This window comes from Salvelinus namaycush, chromosome 38, assembly GCF_016432855.1.
Source record: "Salvelinus namaycush isolate Seneca chromosome 38, SaNama_1.0, whole genome shotgun sequence".
NCBI lineage: Eukaryota > Metazoa > Chordata > Actinopteri > Salmoniformes > Salmonidae > Salvelinus > Salvelinus namaycush.
In genome coordinates this window covers 7,051,900-7,078,110 of record NC_052344.1, presented here as the reverse complement: position 1 = coordinate 7,078,110, position 26,211 = coordinate 7,051,900, and the positions used below count along the sequence as shown (strand labels likewise).

The following is a 26,211-nucleotide window of genomic DNA, read 5'->3' as shown; positions in this document are numbered from 1 at the left end:
CACTATGACATTACAGACTGCTGAGCAGCCAATTATACTGACATTACAGACCGCTGAGCAGCCAATTACACTGTGACATTACAGACTGCTGAGCAGCCAATTACACTATGACATTACAGACCGCTGAGCAGCCAATTACACTGTGACATTACAGACTGCTGAGCAGCCAATTACACTGTGACATTACAGACTGCTGAGCAGCCAATTACACCGTGACATTACAGACTGCTGAGCAGCCAATTACACCGTGACATTACAGACCGCTGAGCAGCCAATTACACTATGACATTACAGACTGCTGAGCAGCCAATTACACTATGACATTACAGACCGCTGAGCAGCCAATTACACCGTGACATTACAGACCGCTGAGCAGCCAATTATACTGACATTACAGACCGCTGAGCAGCCAATTACACCGTGACATTACAGACCGCTGAGCAGCCAATTACACCGTGACATTACAGACTGCTGAGCAGCCAATTACACTGACATTACAGACCGCTGAGCAGCCAATTACACCGTGACATTACAGACCGCTGAGCAGCCAATTACACCGTGACATTACAGACCGCTGAGCAGCCAATTACACCGTGACATTACAGACCGCTGAGCAGCCAATTACACTATGACATTACAGACTGCTGAGCAGCCAATTACACTATGACATTACAGACCGCTGAGCAGCCAATTACACTATGACATTACAGACCGCTGAGCAGCCAATTACACTATGACATTACAGACCGCTGAGCAGCCAATTACACCGTGACATTACAGACCGCTGAGCAGCCAATTACACCGTGACATTACAGACCGCTGAGCAGCCAATTACACTATGACATTACAGACCGCTGAGCAGCCAATTATACTGACATTACAGACCGCTGAGCAGCCAATTACACCGTGACATTACAGACTGCTGAGCAGCCAATTACACTGTGACATTACAGACCGCTGAGCAGCCAATTACACTATGACATTACAGACTGCTGAGCAGCCAATTATACTGACATTACAGACTGCTGAGCAGCCAATTACACCGTGACATTACAGACTGCTGAGCAGCCAATTACACTGTGACATTACAGACCGCTGAGCAGCCAATTACACTATGACATTACAGACTGCTGAGCAGCCAATTACACTATGACATTACAGACTGCTGAGCAGCCAATTATACTGACATTACAGACCGCTGAGCAGCCAATTACACTATGACATTACAGACTGCTGAGCAGCCAATTACACTATGACATTACAGACCGCTGAGCAGCCAATTACACTATGACATTACAGACCGCTGAGCAGCCAATTACACCGTGACATTACAGACCGTTGAGCAGCCAATTACACCGTGACATTACAGACCGTTGAGCAGCCAATTACACTATGACATTACAGACCGCTGAGCAGCCAATTACACCGTGACATTACAGACCGCTGAGCAGCCAATTACACCGTGACATTACAGACCGCTGAGCAGCCAATTACACTGTGACATTACAGACCGCTGAGCAGCCAATTACACTGTGACATTACAGACTGCTGAGCAGCCAATTACACTATGACATTACAGACCGCTGAGCAGCCAATTACACTATGACATTACAGACTGCTGAGCAGCCAATTACACCGTGACATTACAGACTGCTGAGCAGCCAATTACACCGTGACATTACAGACTGCTGAGCAGCCAATTACACCGTGACATTACAGACTGCTGAGCAGCCAATTACACCGTGACATTACAGACCGCTGAGCAGCCAATTACACTATGACATTACAGACCGCTGAGCAGCCAATTACACTATGACATTACAGACTGCTGAGCAGCCAATTACACCGTGACATTACAGACCGCTGAGCAGCCAATTACACTGTGACATTACAGACCGCTGAGCAGCCAATTACACTGTGACATTACAGACCGCTGAGCAGCCAATTACACTATGACATTACAGACTGCTGAGCAGCCAATTACACCGTGACATTACAGACCGCTGAGCAGCCAATTACACCGTGACATTACAGACCGCTGAGCAGCCAATTACACCGTGACATTACAGACCGCTGAGCAGCCAATTACACTATGACATTACAGACCGCTGAGCAGCCAATTACACTATGACATTACAGACCGCTGAGCAGCCAATTACACTATGACATTACAGACCGCTGAGCAGCCAATTACACCGTGACATTACAGACCGCTGAGCAGCCAATTACACTATGACATTACAGACCGCTGAGCAGCCAATTACACCGTGACATTACAGACCGCTGAGCAGCCAATTACACTGTGACATTACAGACCGCTGAGCAGCCAATTACACTATGACATTACAGACTGCTGAGCAGCCAATTATACTGACATTACAGACCGCTGAGCAGCCAATTACACCGTGACATTACAGACCGCTGAGCAGCCAATTACACCGTGACATTACAGACCGCTGAGCAGCCAATTACACTATGACATTACAGACCGCTGAGCAGCCAATTACACCGTGACATTACAGACTGCTGAGCAGCCAATTACACCGTGACATTACAGACCGCTGAGCAGCCAATTACACCGTGACATTACAGACCGTTGAGCAGCCAATTACACCGTGACATTACAGACTGCTGAGCAGCCAATTACACCGTGACATTACAGACCGCTGAGCAGCCAATTACACCGTGACATTACAGACCGCTGAGCAGCCAATTACACCGTGACATTACAGACTGCTGAGCAGCCAATTACACTATGACATTACAGACCGCTGAGCAGCCAATTACACCGTGACATTACAGACTGCTGAGCAGCCAATTACACCGTGACATTACAGACTGCTGAGCAGCCAATTACACCGTGACATTACAGACTGCTGAGCAGCCAATTATACTATGACATTACAGACTGCTGAGCAGCCAATTACACCGTGACATTACAGTAGGGTAGGTTAGGGTTTTTTTCCTGACCAGAATCACTAAGAACCAACAGAATAAATAGACATGTCCCCCCCCAAATAAAGTAATTCAAAGTTGGGAGTGATTGAGGGAGAAACATCTCGTGAAGGGTGGAGGATATTGGGATGTGAATCATCACGTACAGTAATCCAAAGCAGATGCTTCTCTTCGTAATACCTCAAATATGAGTGAGGCTTAGCTGCAGTGTGTGTGTGTGTGTGTGTGTGTGTGTGTGTGTGTGTGTGTGTGTGTGTGTGTGTGTGTGTGTGTGTGTGTGTGTGTGTGTGTGTGTGTGTGTGTATTTAGCCATTGAGCTCCAGCACCCTGTTGAAACAGTGGTGTTAATTACAGTTGATCCCTGGGTCTCACAGTAAGAGGGAGGGGTGATAGAGCATCCAATCTCCGATGAGAAAATCCCAAGCCACTGCACTGCTGAACACCATGGCTTCCCTGGCATTCTGGCTCCTTCTGGGAGACTTTAATTTCCACTTTCCACAGACAAATCTGATGCTTGGATAATGCAGTCACACACACACAGACGCAATGACAGACACACCACACTCTCCGTATTAAAGCCTACTCCCACGCAGTATCAGTAGACAGAGCCAATCCAGTTTGAAGGTACACAGTTGATTATAGCGTGACTTGGACTGCAGTAAACAGTCTCCGTGTGAGGCACAACTGCTGTGGATTTGTGTCCAGTGCCGTCTGATTTCACAATGACTGTTTAAACTGACCTATCAGTTTGTCCTTTCCTGTGGTGTGGCTCCAGACAAGCCTGACAGACTGGACAAATGCTTTAAAAGCTTGGTTGGCGACATGAAGAAAAACTGAACAGATATGAATTAGTAACCACAAAAGAGAGAGAGGGGAGGGGGGGGCTTAACAGTTGAAGTTACCATGACAGCGTTCTCACATGGATAGGAAGTAGATTAGTCTGTTTCCTGCGGCCTGTGGGCCTGACTTCCTTTGGATCAGAGGGAGGGCCTCTTATCTAGGGAGGGGCAGTAAACCACTGGCTAACCACAGACCACAAAACCATATGTCAGCGACAACAAATCAGCTGGCCCTGAATGTGTTGGCATTCAGTAAAGGGTCGGGGAGGTACTCAGATCCAGACTTATTGCAGAGAAGAAACTAATGTCCGTGGGGCGTAGCGTTTGGCCAGAGCAAGGAGTCTGGGTAGACAGGCAAGTATGTCAGACCACAACACAAAACAGAGGGGCTAACTGACTACAGGCCATGTAATATCAGCCACAACACAGAGAGAACCGACTGCCCAATACAGAGATCTAGGCCTACTCATACAATCAACTAGACCATCAGCGCTTTATTAAAACAGGCTGTCACTCAAATATGGACCTCGAAGCCAGTTCCACTGCATTTTCCCCCTCATTCTTCCCCTCTTATCAGGGACTGATTTAGACATGGGACAACAGGTTGGTGCGATTCATTATCAGGTAGAAAACAAAACCAGTAGTAGTCCGGACCTCGTAGGGTAGGATTTGAATACCCCTTCAACCAACTGGCTCTTCAGCCACAGTGAGTCTGCTGAGTGGGTCAACATCGGTCTCCTGGTACCAGTCTAACCCAAAGAGGCGGTCAGAGTTGATCTAATGAAAAGAACCAAAGGACATAATGTCCATGAAAACTAGAGTGAATATAACTCCTCCATTTCGATATGTTCTCCGTTTGCTTGTACCTCCCATGAGACATTATCCTTCCACATTATCCTTCCACTTCTGCTGCTTGTCATCTCAAAAGTTGACCGGTTTTCTATTTTACCTTTTTGAAATGTATTTAACTTGGCAAGTCAGTTATGAACAAATTCTTATTTACAATGAAGGCCTACCAAAAGGCCTCCTGCGAGGATGGGAGTTGGGATTAAAAATAAAAATATAGGACAAAACAGATATCACAACAAGAGAGACACCGCTACATAAAGAGAGACCTAAGACAACATAGCAAGGCAGCAACACATGACAACAACATGGTAGCAGCACAAAACATGGTACAAACATTATTGGGCACAGTCAACAGCACAAAGGGCAAGAAGGTAGAGACAACAATACATCAGGCAAAGCAGCTACAACTGTCAGTAAGAGTGTCCATGATTGAGTCTTTGAATGAAGAGGTGTTTTTGCAGCTCGTTCCAGTCGCTAGCTGCAGTGAACTGAAAAGGAGCGACCCAGGGATGTGTGAGCTTAGGGGACCTTTAACAAGATGTGACTGGCAGAACGGGTGTTGTAGGTGGAGGATGAGGGCTGCAGTAGATATCTCAGATAGGGGGGAGTGAGGCCTAAGAGGGTTTTATAAATAAGCGTCAACCAGTGGGTCTTGCGACGGGTATACAGAGATGACCAGTTTACAGAGGAGTATAGATTGCAGTGATGTGTCCTATAAGGAGCATTGGTGGCAAATCTGACAGCGGAATGGTAAAGAACATCTAGTCGCTCGAGAGCACCCTTACCCGCCGATCTATAAATTATGTCTCCGTATCTAGCATGGGTAGGATGGTCATCTGAATCAGGGTTAGTTAGGATGCTGGGGTGAAAGAGGAGCGATTCCGATAGAGGAAACCAAGTCTAGATTTAACCTTTGCCTGCAGCTTTGATATGTGCTGAGAGAAGGACAGTGTACTATCAAGCCATACTACCAAGTACGAGGTGACTACCTCAAGCTCTAAACCCTCAGAGGTACTAATCACACCAGTAGGGAGGAGCCATTCTTCTTACCAAACCACATGACCTTTGTTTTGGAGGTGTTCAGAACAAGGTTGAGGGCAGAGAAAGCTTGTTGGACACTAAGAACATTTTGTTGTAGAGCGTTTAACATAAAATCTGGGGAGGGGCCAGCTGTATAAGACTATCATCTGCATATAAATGGATGACAGAGCTTCCTACTGCCTGAGCTATGTTGTTGATGTATATTGAGAAGAGAGTGGGGCCTAGGATCGAGCCTTGGGGTACTTCCTTGGCTACAGGCAGTGGCTGAGACAGCAGATGTTCTGACTTTATACACTGCACTCTTTGAGAGAGGTAGTTAACAAACCAGGCCAAAGACCCCTCAGAGACACCAATACTCCTTAGCCGGCTCACAAGAATGGAATGGTCTACCGTATCAAAAGCTTTGGCCATGTCAATAAAAATAGCAGCACAACATTGATTAGAATCAAGAGCTATGGTGACATCATTTAGGACCTTTAAGGTTGCAGTGACACATCAGTAACCTGAGCAGAAACCAGACTGCATACCAGAGAGAATACTATCAAGAAAGCCAGTCAGAAAAACGTGTCAATAATCAACTAACACTTTTGATAAACAGGGCAAAATAGAAATAGGCCTATAACAGTTAGGAAGGATCAGCTTGATCTCACCCTTGAAATAAAGGACGCAACGTGGTTGCCTTCCAAGCAATGGGAGCCTCCCCAGAGAGGAGAGACAGGTTAAAAAAGTTCAGAGATATGCTTGGTGATGATAGGGGGAGCAGCCTTAAACTTCTTATGGCTGGGGGCAGTATTGAGTAGCTTGGATGAATAAGGTGCCCAGAGTAAACTGCCTGCTACTCAGGCCCAGTTGCTAATATAAGCATATTGTTAGTAGATTTTGCTAGAAAACACTCTGAAGTTTCTAAAACTGTTTGAATGATGTCTGTGAGTATAACAGAACTCATATGGCAGGCAAAAACCTGAGAAAAAATCCAACCAGGAAGTGGGAAATCTGAGGTTTGTAGGTTTGCCTATCCAATATAGTGTCTATGGGGTCATATTGCACTTCCTAAGGCTTCCACTAGATGTCAACAGTCTTTAGAACCTTGTTTGAGGATTCTACTGTGAAGTGGGGGCTAATGAGAGCTGAATGAGTCAGGGCTCTGCCAGAGTGGCACAGTTAGCTCCGTTCCATTGCATTTCTACAGACAAAGGAATTCTCCGGTTGAAACATTATTGAAGATTTATGATAAAAACATCCTAAAGATTGATTCTATACTTCGTTTGACATGTTTCTACGAACTGTAATATGACTTTTCGTCTGAACTTTCGCCTGGACTTGCCCAGGCGAAAAAAAGGAGGTATTTGGACATAAATGGACTTTATCGAACAAATCAAACATTTATTGTGGAACTGGGATTCCTGGGAGTGCATTCTGATGAAGATCATCAAAGGTAAGTGAACATTTATAATGCTATTTCTGACTTCTGTTGACTCCACAACATGGCGGATATCTGTATGGCGTGTTTTGTTGTCTGAGCGCTGTACTCAGATTATTGCATGGTGTGCTTTTTACGTCAAGTTTTTTTGAAATCTGACACAGCGGTTGCATTAAGGAGAAGTGTATCTAAAATTTCATGCATAACAGTTGCATCTTTTATCAATGTTTATTATGAGTATTTCTGTAAATTGATGTGGCTCTCTGCAAAATCACTGGATGTTTTGGAACTACTGAACATAACACGCCAATGTAAACTGAGATGTTTGGATATAAATATGAACTTTACCGAACAAAACATACATGTATTGTGTAACATGAAGTCCTATGAGTGTCATCTGATGAAGATCATCAAAGGTTAGTGATTAATTTTATCTCTATTTCTGCTTTTTGTGACTCCTCTCTTTGGCTGGAAAAATGGCTGTGTTTTTCTGTGACTAGGTACTGACCTAACATAATCGTTTGGTGTGCTTTCGTCGTAAAGCCTTTTTGAAATCGGACACTGTGGTGGGATTAACAACAAGTTTATCTTTAAAATGGTGTGAAATAGTTGTATGTTTGAGGAATTCTAATTACGAAATTTCTGTTGTTTGAATTTGGCGCCCTGCACTTTCACTGGCTGTTGTCAAATCGATCCCGTTAACGGGATCTTAGCCGATCTCAGCCATAAGATTAAAGAAGAAATGGTCGAAACCATCGTCCCAGATGTTTTTTTGGGGGTGAAGTTTAAGGAGCTCCTTTAGCACCTCGGACTCAGTGACCTCCTGCGGGGAGAAACTTTGTAGCAGGGCAGGGGGAAAAGAGGGAGGAGCATCGGGGCTAGTTGCATTAGAAGGGGTGGGAGATGAGGAAATGTTGGACAGGCAAGGAGGCATGACTGAGTCAAATTGGAATCCTGACTTAATGAAGTGGTGATTAAAGAGCTCAGCCATGTGCACCTTGTAAGTAACAACCACATCATCAACATTAAGGGACATGGGCAGCTGTGAGGAGGGTTTATTCTCCAGGTCTTTAACCGTTTTCCAGAACTTCTTGGGGTTAGACCCACAGTGAGAGAACTGTTCCTTAAAGTAACGAACTTTGGCCTTCCAGATAGCCTGAGTGCACTTATTTGTGACTCACCACCTGGATTCGGTCTTATGTAGCAAAATTTGAAAGTGTTTTTTTTTTTGATTGGATAAAAGTAGAGACTCAGAGTTACAAGATAGTATAACATACACTCCATTTGAAGAACAATGGGAAAGTAATTCTGCTTTGAAAGTTGATCAACTTATAAACTCACCTTTTGAGAAAATGCCCTTTGAATGTTTTGATATCTAGTGAAGAGCTCTTCTTTGTCTACACCCATTGAGCATCGTTCACACCCTCTTAAGCTTTAGCCCCACCCATCTCGTTTCGCTCTCGGTGCGCACACTTGATGCTCTGGCCGATGATTTGTTTACCTATAGATAACATGAAAACAGCCTAACCAGCTCTGCTGGCAACAATTTCATTACGCATTTTTGCAGACGTTTACTGACACCGGCCATATTCAACGGGTGTTGTACACACGTCACGTAATGTTAGCTAACGAGCCGGCTAAAGTTAGCTAGTTAAACAACAATGAACAGTGCCAACAATGCAACAGTGCTGGGAGCTAACCAACCAGGTGCAATGTTAGCTAGCTAACATTAGGCTCCAACTAGAAAAGCAAACAGCTCTGGGATACACATAATAACGTCAGCTAGGGAGCCAGCCAGCTAGCGTTAGCTTTCTAGCTAACAGTAGGTTTTAGCTTGAAATTAAATCTCTTTCTGAAAATGTAGCTAGCTAATGCTAGACTAAGGCTAAACTATCTTACATGCATGATGGACGCGTCTCCCTGTCAGGAATGCCACACGGTTGCCCTTATGTTGAAGATGTAATCCGGAGACAGGTGTTTTCTCCATCTCTTTATCTATCATACTCTAATTCCACTGATTTCAAAACTTGATCCTCCAGAAAGTTGAGAGCAACAATTATGCAGCTCCACTACACAATACATTTTTTAAAAAGCTGCATTCGACAGGATTACCAACACAGATCGACAAGCTCAAATGGACAGAAGCCTTCTATATGGCAGACCAATCCGAACTCATCTCTCGGCATGTCCAGCCCACTCATTATCTCAGCCAATCATGGCTAGTGGGAAGGTTGACAACTTTTTCTGTGGCATAACCAACAAGGCTCAAAATGTAACAATTTTATTCGTATTTACAGATGGCATACAAATGTTATTAAGGCACATGAAAGTTCACACGTTTTGATGAAAAAATATTTTTTATGTTCAAATGGCTCTCCTGTGAAGTCGTGACTTGCGACATACGCCTAGTTTCCTTAATCTGGTCACATTTCTCATTTGCCTGAAAGAGAGTCAGGCTGAACCTGTTTTTAATTATCATTTTCTTTATGGGGGCGTGTTTGTTAACAATACCACTGAAAATATAGAAAAAGAAGCTCCAAGCATCTTCGACAGAAGGGATCAAGATGATTCTATACCAATTTACAGAGGCCAGGTCATGATTGAAGTCTTGCTCATTAAAGTTTTTTACCAAGCGTCTATGACAAATCAGGACAGGTCATTTCACTGAGCAGCCATTACGAAGACAGGCTATAAAACAGTGATCACAAAGGTCATTACAGAAATAACACCAGACTGATACCTATCAGGATTATTTGTGAGGATAACATCAAGGAGAGTAGCCTTTTCTGGGTGTTTGGAGTCATACATTGTGGGATTGGTAAAGAATCTGAGAAAGATTTAGAGAGTCCCATTGCTTTAGGACTTGGTCAGGTGGTTTAAGCATGTACCAGTTTAGGTCACCTAGCAGTACAAATTCAGACTTAGTTTAAGGGGAAAGGAGAGAGCTTAGGGCATTTAGAGTACAGGCCAGTGCCGATGGTGGACGATAACACCTAGCAACAGTCAACAAAGAGCTATTCGAAAGTGTAATGCTTAAAACCAGCCAATAAAATAGTTTGGGGATAGACTTGGTGGAGACAACCGAGCACTGAAGGTGTTCCTTGGTAAAGATTGCCACTCCACCACCTTTGGAAGATCTGTCTTGCCGAAAAAGGTTATAACCAGAAAGGTTAACATCAGTGTTCAAAACACTATTTTTTAGCCATGTCTCAGTAATGACCAACATCTGGAATGGAGCTGTGAACCCACACTTTCAATTGATACATTTGAGGTAATAAGCTTCTAGTGTTAACGTGCAGAAAACCCAGGCTTTTACGAGAGCAGAAATCAGTGAAGCAGATATCCGAGCACAAGTTAGAATTGGGGCTAGCAACAGTAGATGAGCCAGGGTGTACATGCACATTTCCAGATATCATCAGCAGTAAAACAATCAGGGCACGGCAGAGGACAGGAAGAGCTCTGCAGTGTTGATTTATGACATTTGAATGTGCATTAGATGGCAACAAGATCATATTGTACAGCAATTTCATCAAGTAACATGAATACAAAGCCGGCGAAAGGTGGTTAGAATGGGAGGCCAAGAGTCCGTGTAACCAATATAGAGTCAGAGTCCCGTGGGTGGGAACAGCCCACGGTTGGGTAAACCGTGGCATCTCTATTACCTGTATTATGATGCATTACACTATTATTATAATGATAATAACAGGGCACCATTATTATGATCCAATACCCTATTATTGGACTGATCCCTTAGCCTTATGTCTTTGTGTGAGAGAGTGAGCATGTGTGTGTTCGTCCTGAATGGGAGAAAAGCTGCCCTACAGCCACACAGGTTCTCATGAGACGCTACACAAGGTCAGGTCTCCACCATTCCTCCAGACTCCTCCTTTGAAGCCTCTTCCTAATCTAATAGAGCTACAACTGGGAATTTAGATTCATTCTGCTTTTCAGTTACCACTTACACCCGAGAATATCTGTATTGACAAGGATTAGAGTTGGATGATAAATTGGACTAATGATCCGATCCCCATGTTGCTTTTGGCGCAGTGAGGTCATTATCAAATGTTTTTGAGCAGTGTTCCATCCTCCCAATGCCGCAGACTGATCGGAGAGGTAAAATAACAGTCTGCTCCTCTCTGCAGTAACACCACCAGACAAATCAATGCAGAGCTCTTCCCGCTGTGTACCATAGAAGCACATCTGATGAAACTAGACCTACATCAAAAAACAGTCAAATAGTAAAGACTTCATCCTGAGATAAGAGGATGAAACAAAACACTCCAACAGCAGTGTTCACCTTCAGTTCACGTCCTCATCTGTTGTCAGGGGACATTTAAAAACAGATCATACCTCAGACGCTCCTCTGCTGAAACACATGATTAAGACAGCAGCCTCGTGTGATCATGGCGGATCAGCGCTCGCAGCTCAACGAACAGGTCGGTTCTCCACAACAACTAAGGATTCAAACATTATCTTGTATTTGTTCAGTAGCAGATGACCTTCTGTTTGTGCAGATGAGAGATCAAGGTACCCAAGTGTTTTCTTAGCGTCGCTCCTAAGAAATGAGTGTCGGTTGTCACAGAGCGATAAGAGAGGGAGAATGATGGAGTGGATAAAAGTGTATTAGAGGATATAATTCCCTTCTTAAAAGAACACAAAGCTATATTCTGTAAAACAGTGTATTAGAATCAGGCAAAACATTTCAATTTCCAATAAGTCGCCGGAAAGAGCCGAGACTCGCATACTTTCCACATCACTTAAACAAAACAAATGTTATGATTTTAATAACACTATTAGCATTAGCAACAGCATAGTGTATTTGTTTCCACATGGTCAGACAAGTTGTCCTGATCCTAGCCTGGCTCTACAATAGGTTATCCTAAACGGGAGTCCCTGAGGCCAATCCTCCTCTGAGTACGGAATGTAAACATGCATCTGGCACTGGCTCACATCCCTCCATGTCTGGTCACTAGTAAGTAAACAAGACTGTGGCTGCATTTACACAAGCAGCCCAATTCTGATATTTTTTTTTCACTAATCGGTATTTTGACCAATCAGATCGGCTCTGGAAAAAAATCTGATGTGAATAGATCTGATGTGATTGGTCAAAATACCAATTAGTGGAAAGAAAAGCTTAAATTGGGCTGCCTGTGTCAACACAGCCTTAGTGTCTTGACGGATAGCAGTACTCAGGACATTACAAGTGCAGTGGGGACAGTGCAGAGGGGACACGCCAATGAAATTGGACATGATCATTGGAAGGTAGCTAGGTGAACAGACTAAATTATTGAGCAAAGTACGCAAACAAACCCACGCACACAGGTATTTATTTTATTTCACCTTTATTTAACCAGGTAGGCCAGTTGAGAACAAGTTCTCATTTACAACTGCGACCTGGCCAAGATAAAGCAAAGCAGTGCGACACAAACAACAACAGAGTTACACATGGAATAAACAAACGTACAGTCAATAACACAATAGAAAAATCTATATAGAGTGTGTGAAAATGAGGTAAGATGAGGGAGGTAAGGCAATAAATAGGCCTTGGTGGCGTAGTAATTACAATTTAGCAATTAAACACTGGAGTGATAGATGTGCAGAAGATTAATGTGCAAGTAGAGATACTGGGGTGCAAAGGATAAAAAAATAATTATTACAATATGGGGATGAGGTAGTTGGATGGGCTATTTACAGATGGGCTATGTACAGGTGCAATGATGTGTAAGCTGCTCTGACAGCTGATGCTTAAAGTTAGTGAGGGAGATATAAGTCTCCAGCTTCAGTGATTTTTGCAATTTGTTCCAGTCATTGGCAGCAGAGAACTGGAAGGAAAGGCGGCCAAAGGGGGAATTGGCTTTGGGGATGACCAGTGAAATATACCTGCTGGAGCGTGTGCTACGGTTGGGTGCTGCTATGGTGACCAGTGAGCTGAGATAAGGTGGGGCTTTACCTAGCAAAGACTTATATATGACCTGGAGCCAATGGGTTTGGCGACGAATATGAAGTGAGGGCCAGCCAACAACAGCATACAGGTCGCAGTGGTGGGTAGTATATGGGGCTTTGGTGACAAAAGGGATGGCACTGTGATAGACTGCATCCAATTTGCTGAGTAGAGTGTTGGAGGCTATTTTGTAAATGACATTGCCGAAGTCAAGGATCGGTAGGATGGTCAGTTTTATGAGGGTATGTTTGGCAGCATGAGTGAAGGATGCTTTGTTGTGAAATACGAAGCCAATTCTAGATTTCATTTTGGATTGGAGATGCTTAATTCTTGTCAATATGGGGGCGCTGTTTCCACTTTGGAAAAAATCGTGCCCAAATTAAACTGCCTCGTACTCTATTCTAGATCGTATAATATGCATATTATTATTACTATTGGATAGAAAACACTCAAGTTTCTAAAACTGTTTGAATTATATCTGTGAGTAAAACAGAACTCATTTTGCAGCAAACTTCCAGATAGGAAGTGAAAAATCTGAAAACGATGCTCTGTTCCAGGGCCTGCCTATTGAATTGCCTTATATTTATGGATATGCATGCACTGCATACGCCTTCCACTAGATGTCAACAGGCAGTGGAAGGTGGAATGGGGTGTCTAGCTTGATCTGAGGTCGAACAAGAGCTCTTGGAATGACGTGATCAGAATTTCCTTTCTCTACCTAGGCGCGGGAAGCACCTCCCTATTGTCTTATGATAAGCGTTCGGTATACACGGCTAATATCTCCGGCTTTGTTTTTATTCGATACATATTAGAAAAACATCATAAAGTAGGTTTTTTCAACCGAGTTTCATCAGTTTATTCAACGTTTAATGGGACTTTTGGAGTTTTCCGTTCTCTGCGTCGAGAGAAATTGGGAACGTCATCAACATTGGCTAGCCTTGTGGAGCGAATTCGACAGGAGAGAAGGACATTCTAAAACCAAACAACGATTTATTCTGGACAAAGGACTCCTTGTACAAGATTCTGATGGAAACTCAGCAAAAGTAAGAACAATTTATGATGTTATTTCGTATTTCTGTGGAAAATGTTGAGTCCTATTATTCGCGTTTTGGCGGGCGCTGTCTCGCTATAACGTAAGCTGTTTGTTATGGTAAAGTTATTTTTAAAAATCTAACACGGCGGTTGCATTACAGTTTTTTACGATTGCTTACACACTAAAATTTAACTTTTCCCACAATTAGCAAAACCTTACACTCAAGGAGCAAAACACAAGGCTTGATTTGCACAACTCTAAGCACATTGTCAGCTTCACACTATTTGCAAAACATTACACACAGTGATTTGCAAAAAACTAAACACACTTGTATACATCAGACACAGAAGTATATCATGATGTCACTTCCTTGCAATTCCAAAGCACTGACTGTCAAATTACCACACCTATGAGCCAATCTGTTAAACACAGCCATCAGTTGCACAAACACGTGATTGCTAAATTGTAGACACACCAATCAGGTTTAAGCACTATAAAAATGCAGCAGGTAGGTTCAACCAAAATGGAAGGAGTCAGAAGAAGAGTGAGGGTGAGAGGAGGAGTACACAGAGGAGAAGGAGAAGGAGATAGAGGAAGAGGCAGAGTCCGAGCCAGAGGTCGAGGAAGACCTGAAGCAGGAGGAGAACGTGCACAAAGAAGAAGAGGACCAAACTTATCAAATGACATTCGTGCAACACTAGTGGACCATGTTGTGAACCACGGATTGACGCTGAGGGAGGCTGGACTGAGAGTTCAGCCAAATCTTAGCAGATATACAGTGGCATCTGTCATAAGGACTTTTCGACAGGAAAACAGGTAAAAGAAGATCTGTCTACAGTTACAGTAATCAGCCGCTTATTGTATGCACCATATCAGCACTTGTGATACCCCTTCCTGTGACATTGTCCAGTAAGTTACATGTATTATTCTCTACATAGGATTGAGGGTCGGGAACGGGGGTAACATCACCCTTTGCGCTGCCATTTCACAGCATGGGGTTGTCCTCCGTCATGCCAAAATGGGCCCTTACAACACACCTCATATTCTCACATTTTTGGACCGATTGCACCACATCGTCACAGCAGGAAATGAAATGCACCAGATGCAATAGACGGTCATCTGGGACAATGTGTCATTCCACCGCTCTGCTTTGGTCCAGAACTGGTTTCAACACCATCCACAGTTGACAGTACTATACCTTCCACCATACTCTCCGTTTCTAAACCCTATCGAAGAGTTTTTCTCTGCATGGCGGTGGAAGGTTTACGATCTCCAGCCCCAGGCTCAGGTACCCCTCATTCAGGCCATGGAGGACGCCTGTGACCAAGTCGACGCCGCAGCTGTGCAAGGATGGATTCGACATTCAAGACGGTTCTTCCCGCGTTGTCTGGCTAATGACGATGTTGCTTGTGATGTTGATGAAATTCTCTGGCCAGATCCAACTAGGCGAAGAGATAATGTATAGTATGTTTACTGTAGTATTTTCTGTACAATATTGTCAGTTTTCTTGTTATTTACTGTAATTGTAACCTGTACTGGATACAGTATTTTACGTTTGTCTGTTTGCTGAGCTAACAGTGTTATGCACACTACTGTAGTAGCATGAAAACTGGGACATGTTTTGTTGTGATTCTCCATGTTGACTGATTTGGGTATATGGAGAGAAATAAATGATATTTTCCTCAGTCTGCAGCGTTGGTCTTGTGTAGTGTTTGTATAGTTGCACTTTCTCTGTGTACTTCATTTACACTACTCTAATCACTGACAATTAGACTTGCTAAAAGTGTTTTAGGTTAGCAACAGCAGTGTGTAACTGGTTCAAAAAGATTGAAGTCATATGAAATGTGTGTGTTTCGTATGGTAACAAAATATTCTTTTTATGAAGTCGTGTATAGTTTTGACAAAAGTGTTCCATTTTGCAAATGATCTGAAGTGTTGTGCTACTTTGGTGTAGGGTTGTGCTAATTGTGTGTAGTGTTTTGACAAACCGGGCCCTGTTTTCAAAATTGTGCTTAAACAATTGAAAAAAACTGTAAGAACTAGTGTATCTTTCATTTGCTGTCCAACATGTATTTTTTAGTAAAGTTTGTGATGAGTTCTTTGGTCAGATTAGGTGAGTGTCCAAAATAGCTCCGGACAATTTGGTGAATCGATGCTACATATTCACAATGTATAACCACGGTTTGCAGCTCTAAATATGCACATTTTCGAACAAAACATAAGTGTATTGTATAACCTGATGTTATAAGACTGTCATCTGATGAAGTTGTTTCTTGGTTAGTGACTAATTTTATCTCTATTTGGTCAGTTTTGTGATAGCTACCTATGCGGTAGAAAAATGGTGAAAATATGCGGTTGAGTCTTTTGCTATTGTGGTTAGCTAATAGAAATACATATTGTGTTTTCGCTGTAAAACATTTTTAAAATCGGGAATGATGGCTGGATTCACAAGATGTTTATCTTTCATTTGCTGTATTGGACTTGTGATTTCATGAAAATTATATTATATGATATCCCTGTCACGTTAGGCTAGGCTATGCTAGTCAGCTTTTTTGATGAGGATGCTCCCGGATCCGGGATGGGTAGCAATGAAAGGTTAATGTGAGTCTGGAAGGAGAGTTTACAGTCTAACCAGACACCTAGGTATTTGTAGTTGTCCACATACTCTAAGTCAGAACCGTCCAGAATAGTGATGCTAGACAGGCGGGCAGCGATCGGTTGAAGCATGCATTTAGTTTTACTTGCATTTAAGAGCAGTTGGAGGCCACGGAAGGAGTGTTGTATGGTGTTGAAGCTCGTTTGGAGATTTGTTAACACAGTGTCCAAAGAAGGGCCAGAAGTACACAGAATGGTGTCGTCTGCGTAGAGGTGGATCAGAGAATCACCAGCAGCAAGAGCGACATCATTGATGTATACAGAGAAGAGAGTTGGCCCAAGAATTGAACCCTGTGGCAGGGTTCCGGACAGACTGCCAGAGTTCCGGACAACAGGCCCTCCGATTTGACACACTGAACTCTATCAGAGAAGTAGTTGGTGAACCAGGCGAGGCAGTCATTTGAGAAACCAAGGCTGTTGAGTCTGCCGAAAAGAATGTGGTGATTGACAGAGTCGAAAGCCTTGGCCAGGTCGATGAATATGGCTGCACAGTATTGTATTTTATCGATGGCGGTTATGATATCGTTTAGGACCTTGAGCGTGACTGAGGTGCACCCATGACCAGCTCGGAAACCAGATTGCATAGTGGAGAAGGTACGGTGGGATTCGAAATGGTCGGTGATCTGTTTGTTCACTTGGCTTTCGAAGACCTTAGAAAGGCAGGGTAGGATAGATATCTGTAACAGTTTGGGTCTAGAGTGTCTCCCCTTTTGAAGAGGGGGATGACCGCAGCAGCTTTCCAATCTTTGGGAATCTCAGACGATACGAAAGAGAGGTTGAACAGACTAGTAATAGGGGTTGCAACAATTGCGGCGGATAATTTTAGAAAGAGAGGGTCCAGATTGTCTAGCCCAGCTGATTTGTAGGGGTCCAGATTTTTCCGCTCTTTCAGAATATCAGCTATCTGGATTTGGGTGAAGTAGAGATGGGGGAGGCTTGGGAAAGTTGCTGCAGGGGTGCAGCGCTGTTGACCGGGGTAGGGGTAGCCAGGTGGAGAGCATGGCCAGCCGTAGAAAAATGCTTATTGAAATTCTCAATTATCGTGGATTTATCGGTGGTGACAGTGCTTCGTAGCCTCAGTTCAGTGGGCAGCTGGGAGGAGGTGCTCTTATTCTCCATGGACTTTACAGTGTCCCAGAACTTTTGGGAGTTTGTGCTACAGGATGCAAATTTCTGTTTGAAAAAGCTAGCCTTAGCTTTCCTAACTGACTGTGTATATTGGTTCCTAACTTCCCTGAAAAGTTGCATATCGCAGGCGCTATTCGATGCTAATGCAGTAGGCGTGCACACACACACACCTTTAAGCATGCTATTGACAGACAGCAGGGAAGGCCATTCTGTAGAACATTGCAGAGGAAAGAACAGCGCAGTGAGGAAAGGCTTTCACTTAAAGTTACTGCCTGTGGAGACAGTGAGGGTCTCTTGCTCTCACCCTCTTCCTCCTCCTACTCTCTCTGCAATCTTCCTCCCTCTCACTCTCCCTCTCTCTCTCTCTCTCTCTCTGTAACCAGCTGTACGCATAAGTGCAGTGGCAGACCTGGGGAGCCCCTCACATTTTCAACAGCCTTGGTACGTGCACACTTAACACACACACACACTACTGATTACCATAGTCTGATTAATCACGTCTGGGCCAATAGGAACTGCAACTAATCCTCTCTCCCTCTATTGGGCCATCCAAAACAAGGCATATCCTCATCCATGAATCTAGCAATTGCTGTAGAATGAACTAGCAGTACATTCACCATCCTGAGTTGCACCCAGATAACTGACGCCGAATCCAACACTTAATGATTTGCCAGTCAGTCCCAGTCAGACGAGCGTTGAGCTGAGAGTGATTGATTAAATGTTGGCCATTACCTTCTCGTCTTTAGCGCCAGGCATGAATCAAGTGGACCTGCATGCGGTTCTGCATCGGACCTAGGGGCAGAGCACACCCCTCCCTCTGCAACCTCCTGTTGTAAGACAAGTCCATGTCCTGCTACAAGTAAATGTGTGTGTATTGAAGTCAGTATATTGGAATTGTGTATTCATGGTACGTGTATAATAAATAAAGTATCATGAGATTTCCATTAAGTTGCATAAAAAAATACATTGGATTGAACACAAGCAGGCTTTGCACTGAGCCCTGGCTAGGAGTGGGAGGTTAGCGGTAAATCAGGTCAGTGATATCTCAGATACTGACAGATCACTCACTCATAGATATGGCCAGTCGTAACAACTCGAGAGTTCAAGTTGAAGACGTATACTCCATCATAGTACCACCACAGACTAAGGTATGCAGTGCAGCGGTGCCCCTGAATAGGACTCAGTAATGACTATGTTGCAGCACAGCCAAACACAATGGACACATACCAAATGGCACCCTAATCCCTATACGGTGTCCTAATTTGGAAACAGGGCCCATAGGGCTCGTCAAAAGTAGTACACTATATAGGGAATAGGGTGCCGTTTGGGAAGTTCCGTACAGTGTGCTTCTACATCTGCATTGCTTACTCTTTGGGGTTTTTGGCTGGGGGGTTTTGGCTGCCGATGTAAAAAATGGCTTTAGAAAATAAGATTGATTGACTAACAGCCTTTTCACAGCTTACTGTAAGCAGAAAATTAAACTCACTTGTATTCACTGCAGGTGGTGTCGTTCATTAGTGGCTTGTGGTGTGGAACCAGAGGCGTGTTGTGTTTAGGGAGGAAGTGGAAGAGCAATAGGACAGAGTTGCTGAAATGCAGAGAGTTTACAGTGTCTCCAGTGAATCAACAGCTTTGACAAGGGGCTGTCATCACCTGCTAGTGTCAAAACAATCAGCAGTAGAAATGTTAGACCATTCTTACTCTCGTCTCCCACTGATGAGACCGAGCTAGAGCGAGTGAGAGCGAACGAGACAGGAAGCCTTTCATCAGTGTAGCAGCTCCACCCAGCCAGCGACCCACTTATAGATATGTCCCTACTTCAACCACAGCTCACATGATCCCAGAGGTGGAAATGTGGGTGGACACAAAACGTACACACACTGTTGACAGATGTCCAGGAAAAGTTGAGTGGCTGTTGTATCCCGGTGGAAACACCTGCAGAACCTGCATCTCCTCCTGATAGCTGGAAGCCTATCCCCAGCTCTTATTCTATTCAGAAAGCTCGCTCTCTCACACCAACCTCTCTCCATCCATCTATGTCTCCCTCTCCCCAGGTCTCTTTCTTTGATTCGCTCTCTTTTGTTTTCTCAATCTGTCACTCCACTCACATCTATCAGATTGCTCTATTTAGCCTGACAAACAGAAACCTTTCTCGCCGTCATTCCTTTGCAGCACCATTCTCAGATTGAAACTCCAATCCTTAGGGTGCACCTAGATTCACGACACAGCTCGTTTCATTAACGCAGCCTGTTGAGAACTCCACTATGGAGAGTGCTGCAGTAAAGCGGAGACCGCTAGCTATGTCACGTCTCGTTAATGTTGCTTCGTGGCCCCGTCTGTAGGCTCCACACACACACACCCCTAAGCCCCAAAACTTGAGCTGAGTTAAAGAGGCGGGCCTAGAGCCTCCACCTCCAATGGGAGAACAGGATTCACCAGTGGGCGTGGAGAAGAAGGGGAGCAGGCCATGTTTCTCTAACTGTTTATTTTGCGGGATTCCCCAAGCACTCTCCCAGCTGCCAAACTAAGCCAGAGGAAAAGACTGCAGCACACACATACACAGCCTTGTCTATCTACCAAGGCAGTCTGACTAGGTCCCTTTGCCTACCCACCCCCCAACTACACTCCAAGTGTCAGCTACAGGTCATATCCTCCAACCATTTCCCTATTCTCGTTCATTCCGCCTTCTTCCTCCTCTTCTCTCTTCGAGAAACCAGCGTGGGAAGCAGGGGAGGGAGAGTGAAATGAATCCACACTGCATGTCTTAAAGATGGCTCCTCATCCAGCTTTCTCTGCCACTCCTGGGTTGCATCCATATTCCCTATAGAGTGCACTACTTTTGACCAGGGCCCATAGGGAATAGGGTGCCATTTGGACGGCATACATGTGTGAGCTACATAAATCGTCCAGTGTGTGTGTGTAATATTCACATCCAAAACACCTTCATGGAAGCTATTGCAGCTAGCTGAAACATTCTCTATTGTGGTTAGTGGTATATCCAAGCACTTGGGAGCTGCAGTTGCTGTGTGTAGGCTTTCTTCCTTTATTCTAAGTGTATACATCTGCTCTCCCAGCAGGTCCCTCCCTCCTCAGGTCCCAAATGGCACCCTTTTCCCTATATAGTGCACTACTTTTGACCAGAGCCCATAGATAGGGGCCATTTGGGACGCAGACATACTGTGTGCGCCAGTGCAGAAATGATCTGAAGGCTAAAGGGGAGAGGGATAAGTGAATTAAAGATGCTGGGTGAAAACAACCTGGTCGTTGATGAATGGGATCTGTAAAGTGTGTGTGTGTGTGTGTCCTTTAGAGTCAGCCCCTCTGCGACTCCACACAGCCCAGGAATAATAAATGAGCTGTACCATTCCTCATCTCTGGCAGCCTTCCACCTGCTGCTGAGGTAATACTGTAGACGCCAGCGTGACACACAGAGGTGAGGCACATCAGGGAGGTCATTAAAGGCCTCAACCACAACAGCAATTTCCCAGTGGGCAATATTAGCTAGTTGAAGCAACGTCGTGCTGACGTCTTATTTGTTACGTCGTGGCCAGCCAGGGTGGATACTGAAAGAAATGGGACGTATTTTGACAAGTATTTTTAATTACCAGAAAAATATTATTTTTTCTCAGTGGGAGGTAGAGGACTCTGAATGACTATGTTTTTGCCTGGTGGGAGGCGTGGGGGAGACACTTCCATAATCCTCAGTGGGTTTAGCTCGGTCATGCGTTCAGAGTCTGAGTCAAAGGGCTTAGAGTGCATACAGGGTTACGGTACACTAGGGTAGCTGCCTGTTCTGGCTGGCCAGCCACTGTGAACTAGTGTACTTCAGGGAGTGTGCACTAGGTAGGGCACTGACTCTAGGGAGCGTTTACTGAAACATCAAACAAGCCTCTTCGGATTGGTTCTGTCTCCAGGTACACTATGACAAAGGGGAACAGAGAGGAGAATCCCCCTGTGAATTAACGGGAGTCACGAGGACACAGGCCGGGTTGTGACACACACACACAAACACACCTCCAGCGGCCCACTGTCTGGGTCCCATGGGACCCTCTCAACACCACAGAGAAAGAGGGACATTAATCCTAAATCAAAGGGCATCAAGTTCCTTCCGGGATGTAGGAGGGCATAGGGGACGTGGAGGGCATAAGGTCTGCATAACGGCCCAATACATGGGCCAACCAGCAAAGAAATTGAGAAGAATTTCAGAAATCACGGGCAATGCAAATTGAAAAATAGCACACCATGCACTGCCAATGCAATGGTGTCAAAACATAAACTGGACAAAATAGGCCCAATTGTTCTCAGTCCAAAATGCTGCTCTTTGTGTCTCAGAAAGATATCCCATCTAGAAATGTGACAGTGATTCAGCCAATTCCATTCCTTCAGCCTACGGTCCAACTTGAGTCCATGCCATCAGCAGTGTGCCATAATAATAGTTGTGGAAGAGGGAGAGGAAACAGTGACACTAGATAAACACACACTAATTCACAGCGGTACAGTATGTATGCCTTGAGATACAAAACACACTCCAGTTAGTGGACCTATTTAAAGCACATGCTATTAGCTCAGTTGCTACTCTCCATATGGCCATAGCAGAGAATCAGAAGAGACAGTGGTGAAGGAAAGACAACCGAATAGCACTGCAAGACTTAAAACTGTATATACATGTGTTTCTTCAAACACTGACTTATCAACAAACCCTAAGCCGATGTTTAGGGGTGTAATAATGTAGTGTCTCTGTTGCAAGTACACACGGGTGGAGCAGCGTAGTGTCTGAGGGAAGGAGGCCCCAACATGTAAAGCCTGCAGCTGAGAGCTGTGAGTCACACTGGCTTGTCAAACTCCATCACAGACGGTACTGACTTGCTCTGAGGAAAAACGAGACCTCGAACTGTGTGTGTGTTCATAAGAAGGGGATGTGGAGAAGATCTTTCCAAAATACTCCAGAAGGGCGTTGGGAGAGAATCAGAAAATCTCAACTGCCGTCAAACAAAGCAGCCTGCCAGCGACAGGAGGACGAATATCAAGTGTTTCCAGAAAGCGCGGTGGCTTTGAAAAATCCAACTTACTTGATGAAGCAGCGGGCTCCTTCAAACGTATATCCCTCCTCCCATCCCGTTGGTAAATCTATGCGGGAAAGAGGAGGGAAAGAAAAGGGGCGGAGGGGGGAGTAATGAATAGGCTACGAGACAAATACATCGCAACACACACAAGCGGCTGATAGGAGCAGAGATCTGCGCGTGACCGAAAACACCGTTTCCCAAGCCAGCACCTTACGCAATATTTATAGCCTACCGATATGCTATCCATTAATGATATAGCCTAGTGCGGATGATCAAATAGCCTCATCGTCATTTCTATTCGTATCCGTTATTCAAACATATTGTATTGATAGAAGTGAGATTGTAAAAGCCTGCTTCCTAGGCATTGACAGTGTGAGGATCTATGCATTCCGCGCACGATGTCTTCCCTCTAATGCAATGGATATGGAATGGTAACCATAACATCCTTATCCGAAGTCATTTCCACAACAATACAAACATTTGTTGCATTCAACATTTGTATCGAGTTACGCATCAATGTTTCATGTTATCATTTTATCAACAGCTGTTGTTACAATTGTTACAAAATAACTGCCCAGTGCTTCGGGCTTAAGCCTTACAGTTTAGTCTACAACCCTGGCAAGTGGCAAACAATAATGTCAAAAAATCAACTAACTTCTTCGTTTATGAATGTGAATGCCTACGTGACCGAACTTTCAACAACTCTGTCGCAATGCCTAGGTGACATTAATTGGCGGCTCAACTTGATGGTCTGAGCGCAGAGGAGAGAAAGATAGACAGACGGCTGTTGCTTGCGGCAGTGAGTCTTCGCTCAACGTTTATCGGTGGTTTCTGAAACCATTTAAAACCGAGACTCTTGCCGTATGTAACGATTGGAAGAGTTCGATGCGAACCGTTTTTACCTGGGGTTTTTCTGTGCCCCGTTATGACGGCCTCTCCGGTGACGGGATGCAGCCAGGTCGTACTCTTGGCTTCTTCACTGTTGGGTAAGAAACAGGGAGAAGGTGAACACGCAAATAACACAGACATAAACAAACGCGTCGAAACAAAGCCAATACACTTCCATGCGCTGTATCCTGGAAATATTTACTTGATGAAGAATATTCTTCCGTCCCGAGTAACCCCATAACTCCAAGAAGAAGGCAGGCAGGAGAGCCAGTCCGGGTTTAGATCCGCCGCCATGTCTAGCAGAGGACGGAGACTAGAGTGCGCGTATCCGTGCCGTGGGCGCGTACTCGTCAACCCTAAGCAACTGGGCGCGGGGAACCTCTGTGGGGCGGGAGCGTGCTTGCATGGTACAGAGGTCTCCTGTTTCCACCTTGTTTTTTAAAACTTTTATTGAAACAAATGATGTTTTGTAAGTACATACTAAGGAGCATAAACACTAGTGTATATATACAATAGCCTAGAGCAGCCTATGATTCTGAAAAATATCCCACCGCAGTTATTTACATGCTAAAGATGTGAAATTCAATTTCTCATGTCACAATTAATTAGATATGGCATTATATAGTAATATATAAATTCACACATTATGTCCTTGTAGCCTGGGGCTACTGTATTCACCAATAGAATACTCATCCTGCAAGTGTGTTAAAGCTTACATGGATGGTCCGTCTGTGCTGTTCCTTATTATCACACATGCCCTCCCAGGTAAACCTTGTACCTCACTGCGTGGTTCAGCTGTCTGTACATCCTTCTCCCTCCCCCTCCTTAGCCCTCCCCTCACCCCCTCTCTATAGGTCAGACAGAGCAGAGGGTCCCGAGTAGATTGGATGCATGTGAGAATGGGTGCATGTATGCGAGTGTAGAAGTGCAAGTGTGTGTATGCATGAGTGTTTGCGTGTACATGATGTGTGTGTGTGTGTGTGCGTGTGTGTGTGTGTCATACACGAAAAGATGGTGAAAACACAATGCAGACAGGTTAGCCAGGATGCCAACACCACGCATATAAGATTTAACTATCAACAAATAACTACATAAATGAAAACAAAAATGTCCACTGTCCACTAACCATTATGGAGGTGGCTTGCCAACGCCAAACAAAGGATACCAACTAGATACTGATCTAGGGTCAGTTTGCTGTTCCACCTCCATAATGGTTAAGGTTAGGATTTGGGGAGGGTAAGCTGATCCTGGATATGTTGTCTGAGAAGGGGAACGTCTACCCACCCCTCAGGCCCCCTGGCCTTGTGAACTCACCACTAAATTCATCCAATTAGTAATCCTTATGTCCAAGGGGGTTTAGCAGATTAGTGTGTGTGTGTGTGTGTGTGTGTGTGTGTGTGTGTGTGTGTGTGTGTGTGTGTGTGTGTGTGTGTGTGTGTGTGTGTGTGTGTGTGTGTGTGTGTGTGTGTGTGTGTGTGTGTGTGTGTGTGTGTGTGTCAGAGGAGACTGTTATAAGACCTTCTAGGTTGGAGTCAAAACATATCTGTTGAATAGCTTGTGCAACAGCATATAGTTTAACAACTACTGTGACTTACTTATTAAAAACAAATTGTTTAGCACATCAAATTAAAACAATATTTGCTTAAGTACAGTGACTACAGCTATATAGCTATATAGCTAGTAACTACAGCTATATGTAAATCATGTATCTCCCAGTGTGTTTAACATTCCAGTGTAGATATGGCAGTGGGACAGGAGGATGGAATGCAATGCTGCTGGTGATTACCTTCTCCTCTGGGTATCAAAGGTAGCGAGATGTTAGACTACACCAGACACCAGAGCCAAGCGGGACTGGGGCTATATGGGGATCTGCTGCGGGGAGTGAGGATCTGCTGCGGGGAGTGAGGATCTGCTGCGGGGAGTGAGGATCTGCTGCGGGGAGTGAGGATCTGCTGCGGGGAGTGAGGATCTGCTGCGGGGAGTGAGGATCTGCTGCGGGGAGTGAGGATCTGTTGCGGGGAGTGAGGATCTGCTGCGGGGAGTGAGGATCTGCTGCGGGGAGTGAGGGAGGGAGCCGCAAAACAAACACGATAAAAACGTTTCAAACGCTGCTCTGGTTTCTGTCGACGGTCATTAGTACGGAAATGTAGCACAGGTTGTACTGTGTGTGTGTGTGTGTGTGTAGGGGAGGGGGTTTGTTTGAGTGTGTGTGTGACACGTACTTATGTGCGAGAGTGCCTGTGGTCTTGGATGTGGTCACTGTTTACAATATTCTGTCTGACTGTGACTCAGACACTTTTGCTGTGGAGCTTTAGACCAGAGGCTTGGAGGCTTCGTCAAATCCCATCAGATAACCCTGACGGCAAAAGTGTTCAAATTCTGGCTTGCCTACTACTTAC

At 44.6% G+C, this 26,211-nt stretch overlaps 1 protein-coding gene across 1 annotated transcript in view; it reads right to left on the bottom strand.

Annotated features, from left to right (window-relative positions):
* LOC120031969 (pleckstrin homology domain-containing family A member 5-like) overlaps positions 1–24,106 on the bottom strand; it is a 182,639-nt gene extending 158,533 nt beyond the window's left edge. Inside the window, exons 1-3 of the mRNA XM_038977861.1 lie at positions 24,015–24,106; positions 23,827–23,903; positions 22,931–22,988 (exon numbers count right to left, since the gene is read on the bottom strand). Coding sequence (XP_038833789.1) covers positions 22,931–22,988; positions 23,827–23,903; positions 24,015–24,106 — 227 coding nt within the window. The remainder of the gene's footprint in view (positions 1–22,930; positions 22,989–23,826; positions 23,904–24,014) is intronic.
* Between the last annotated feature and the right edge of the window lie 2,105 nt (positions 24,107–26,211).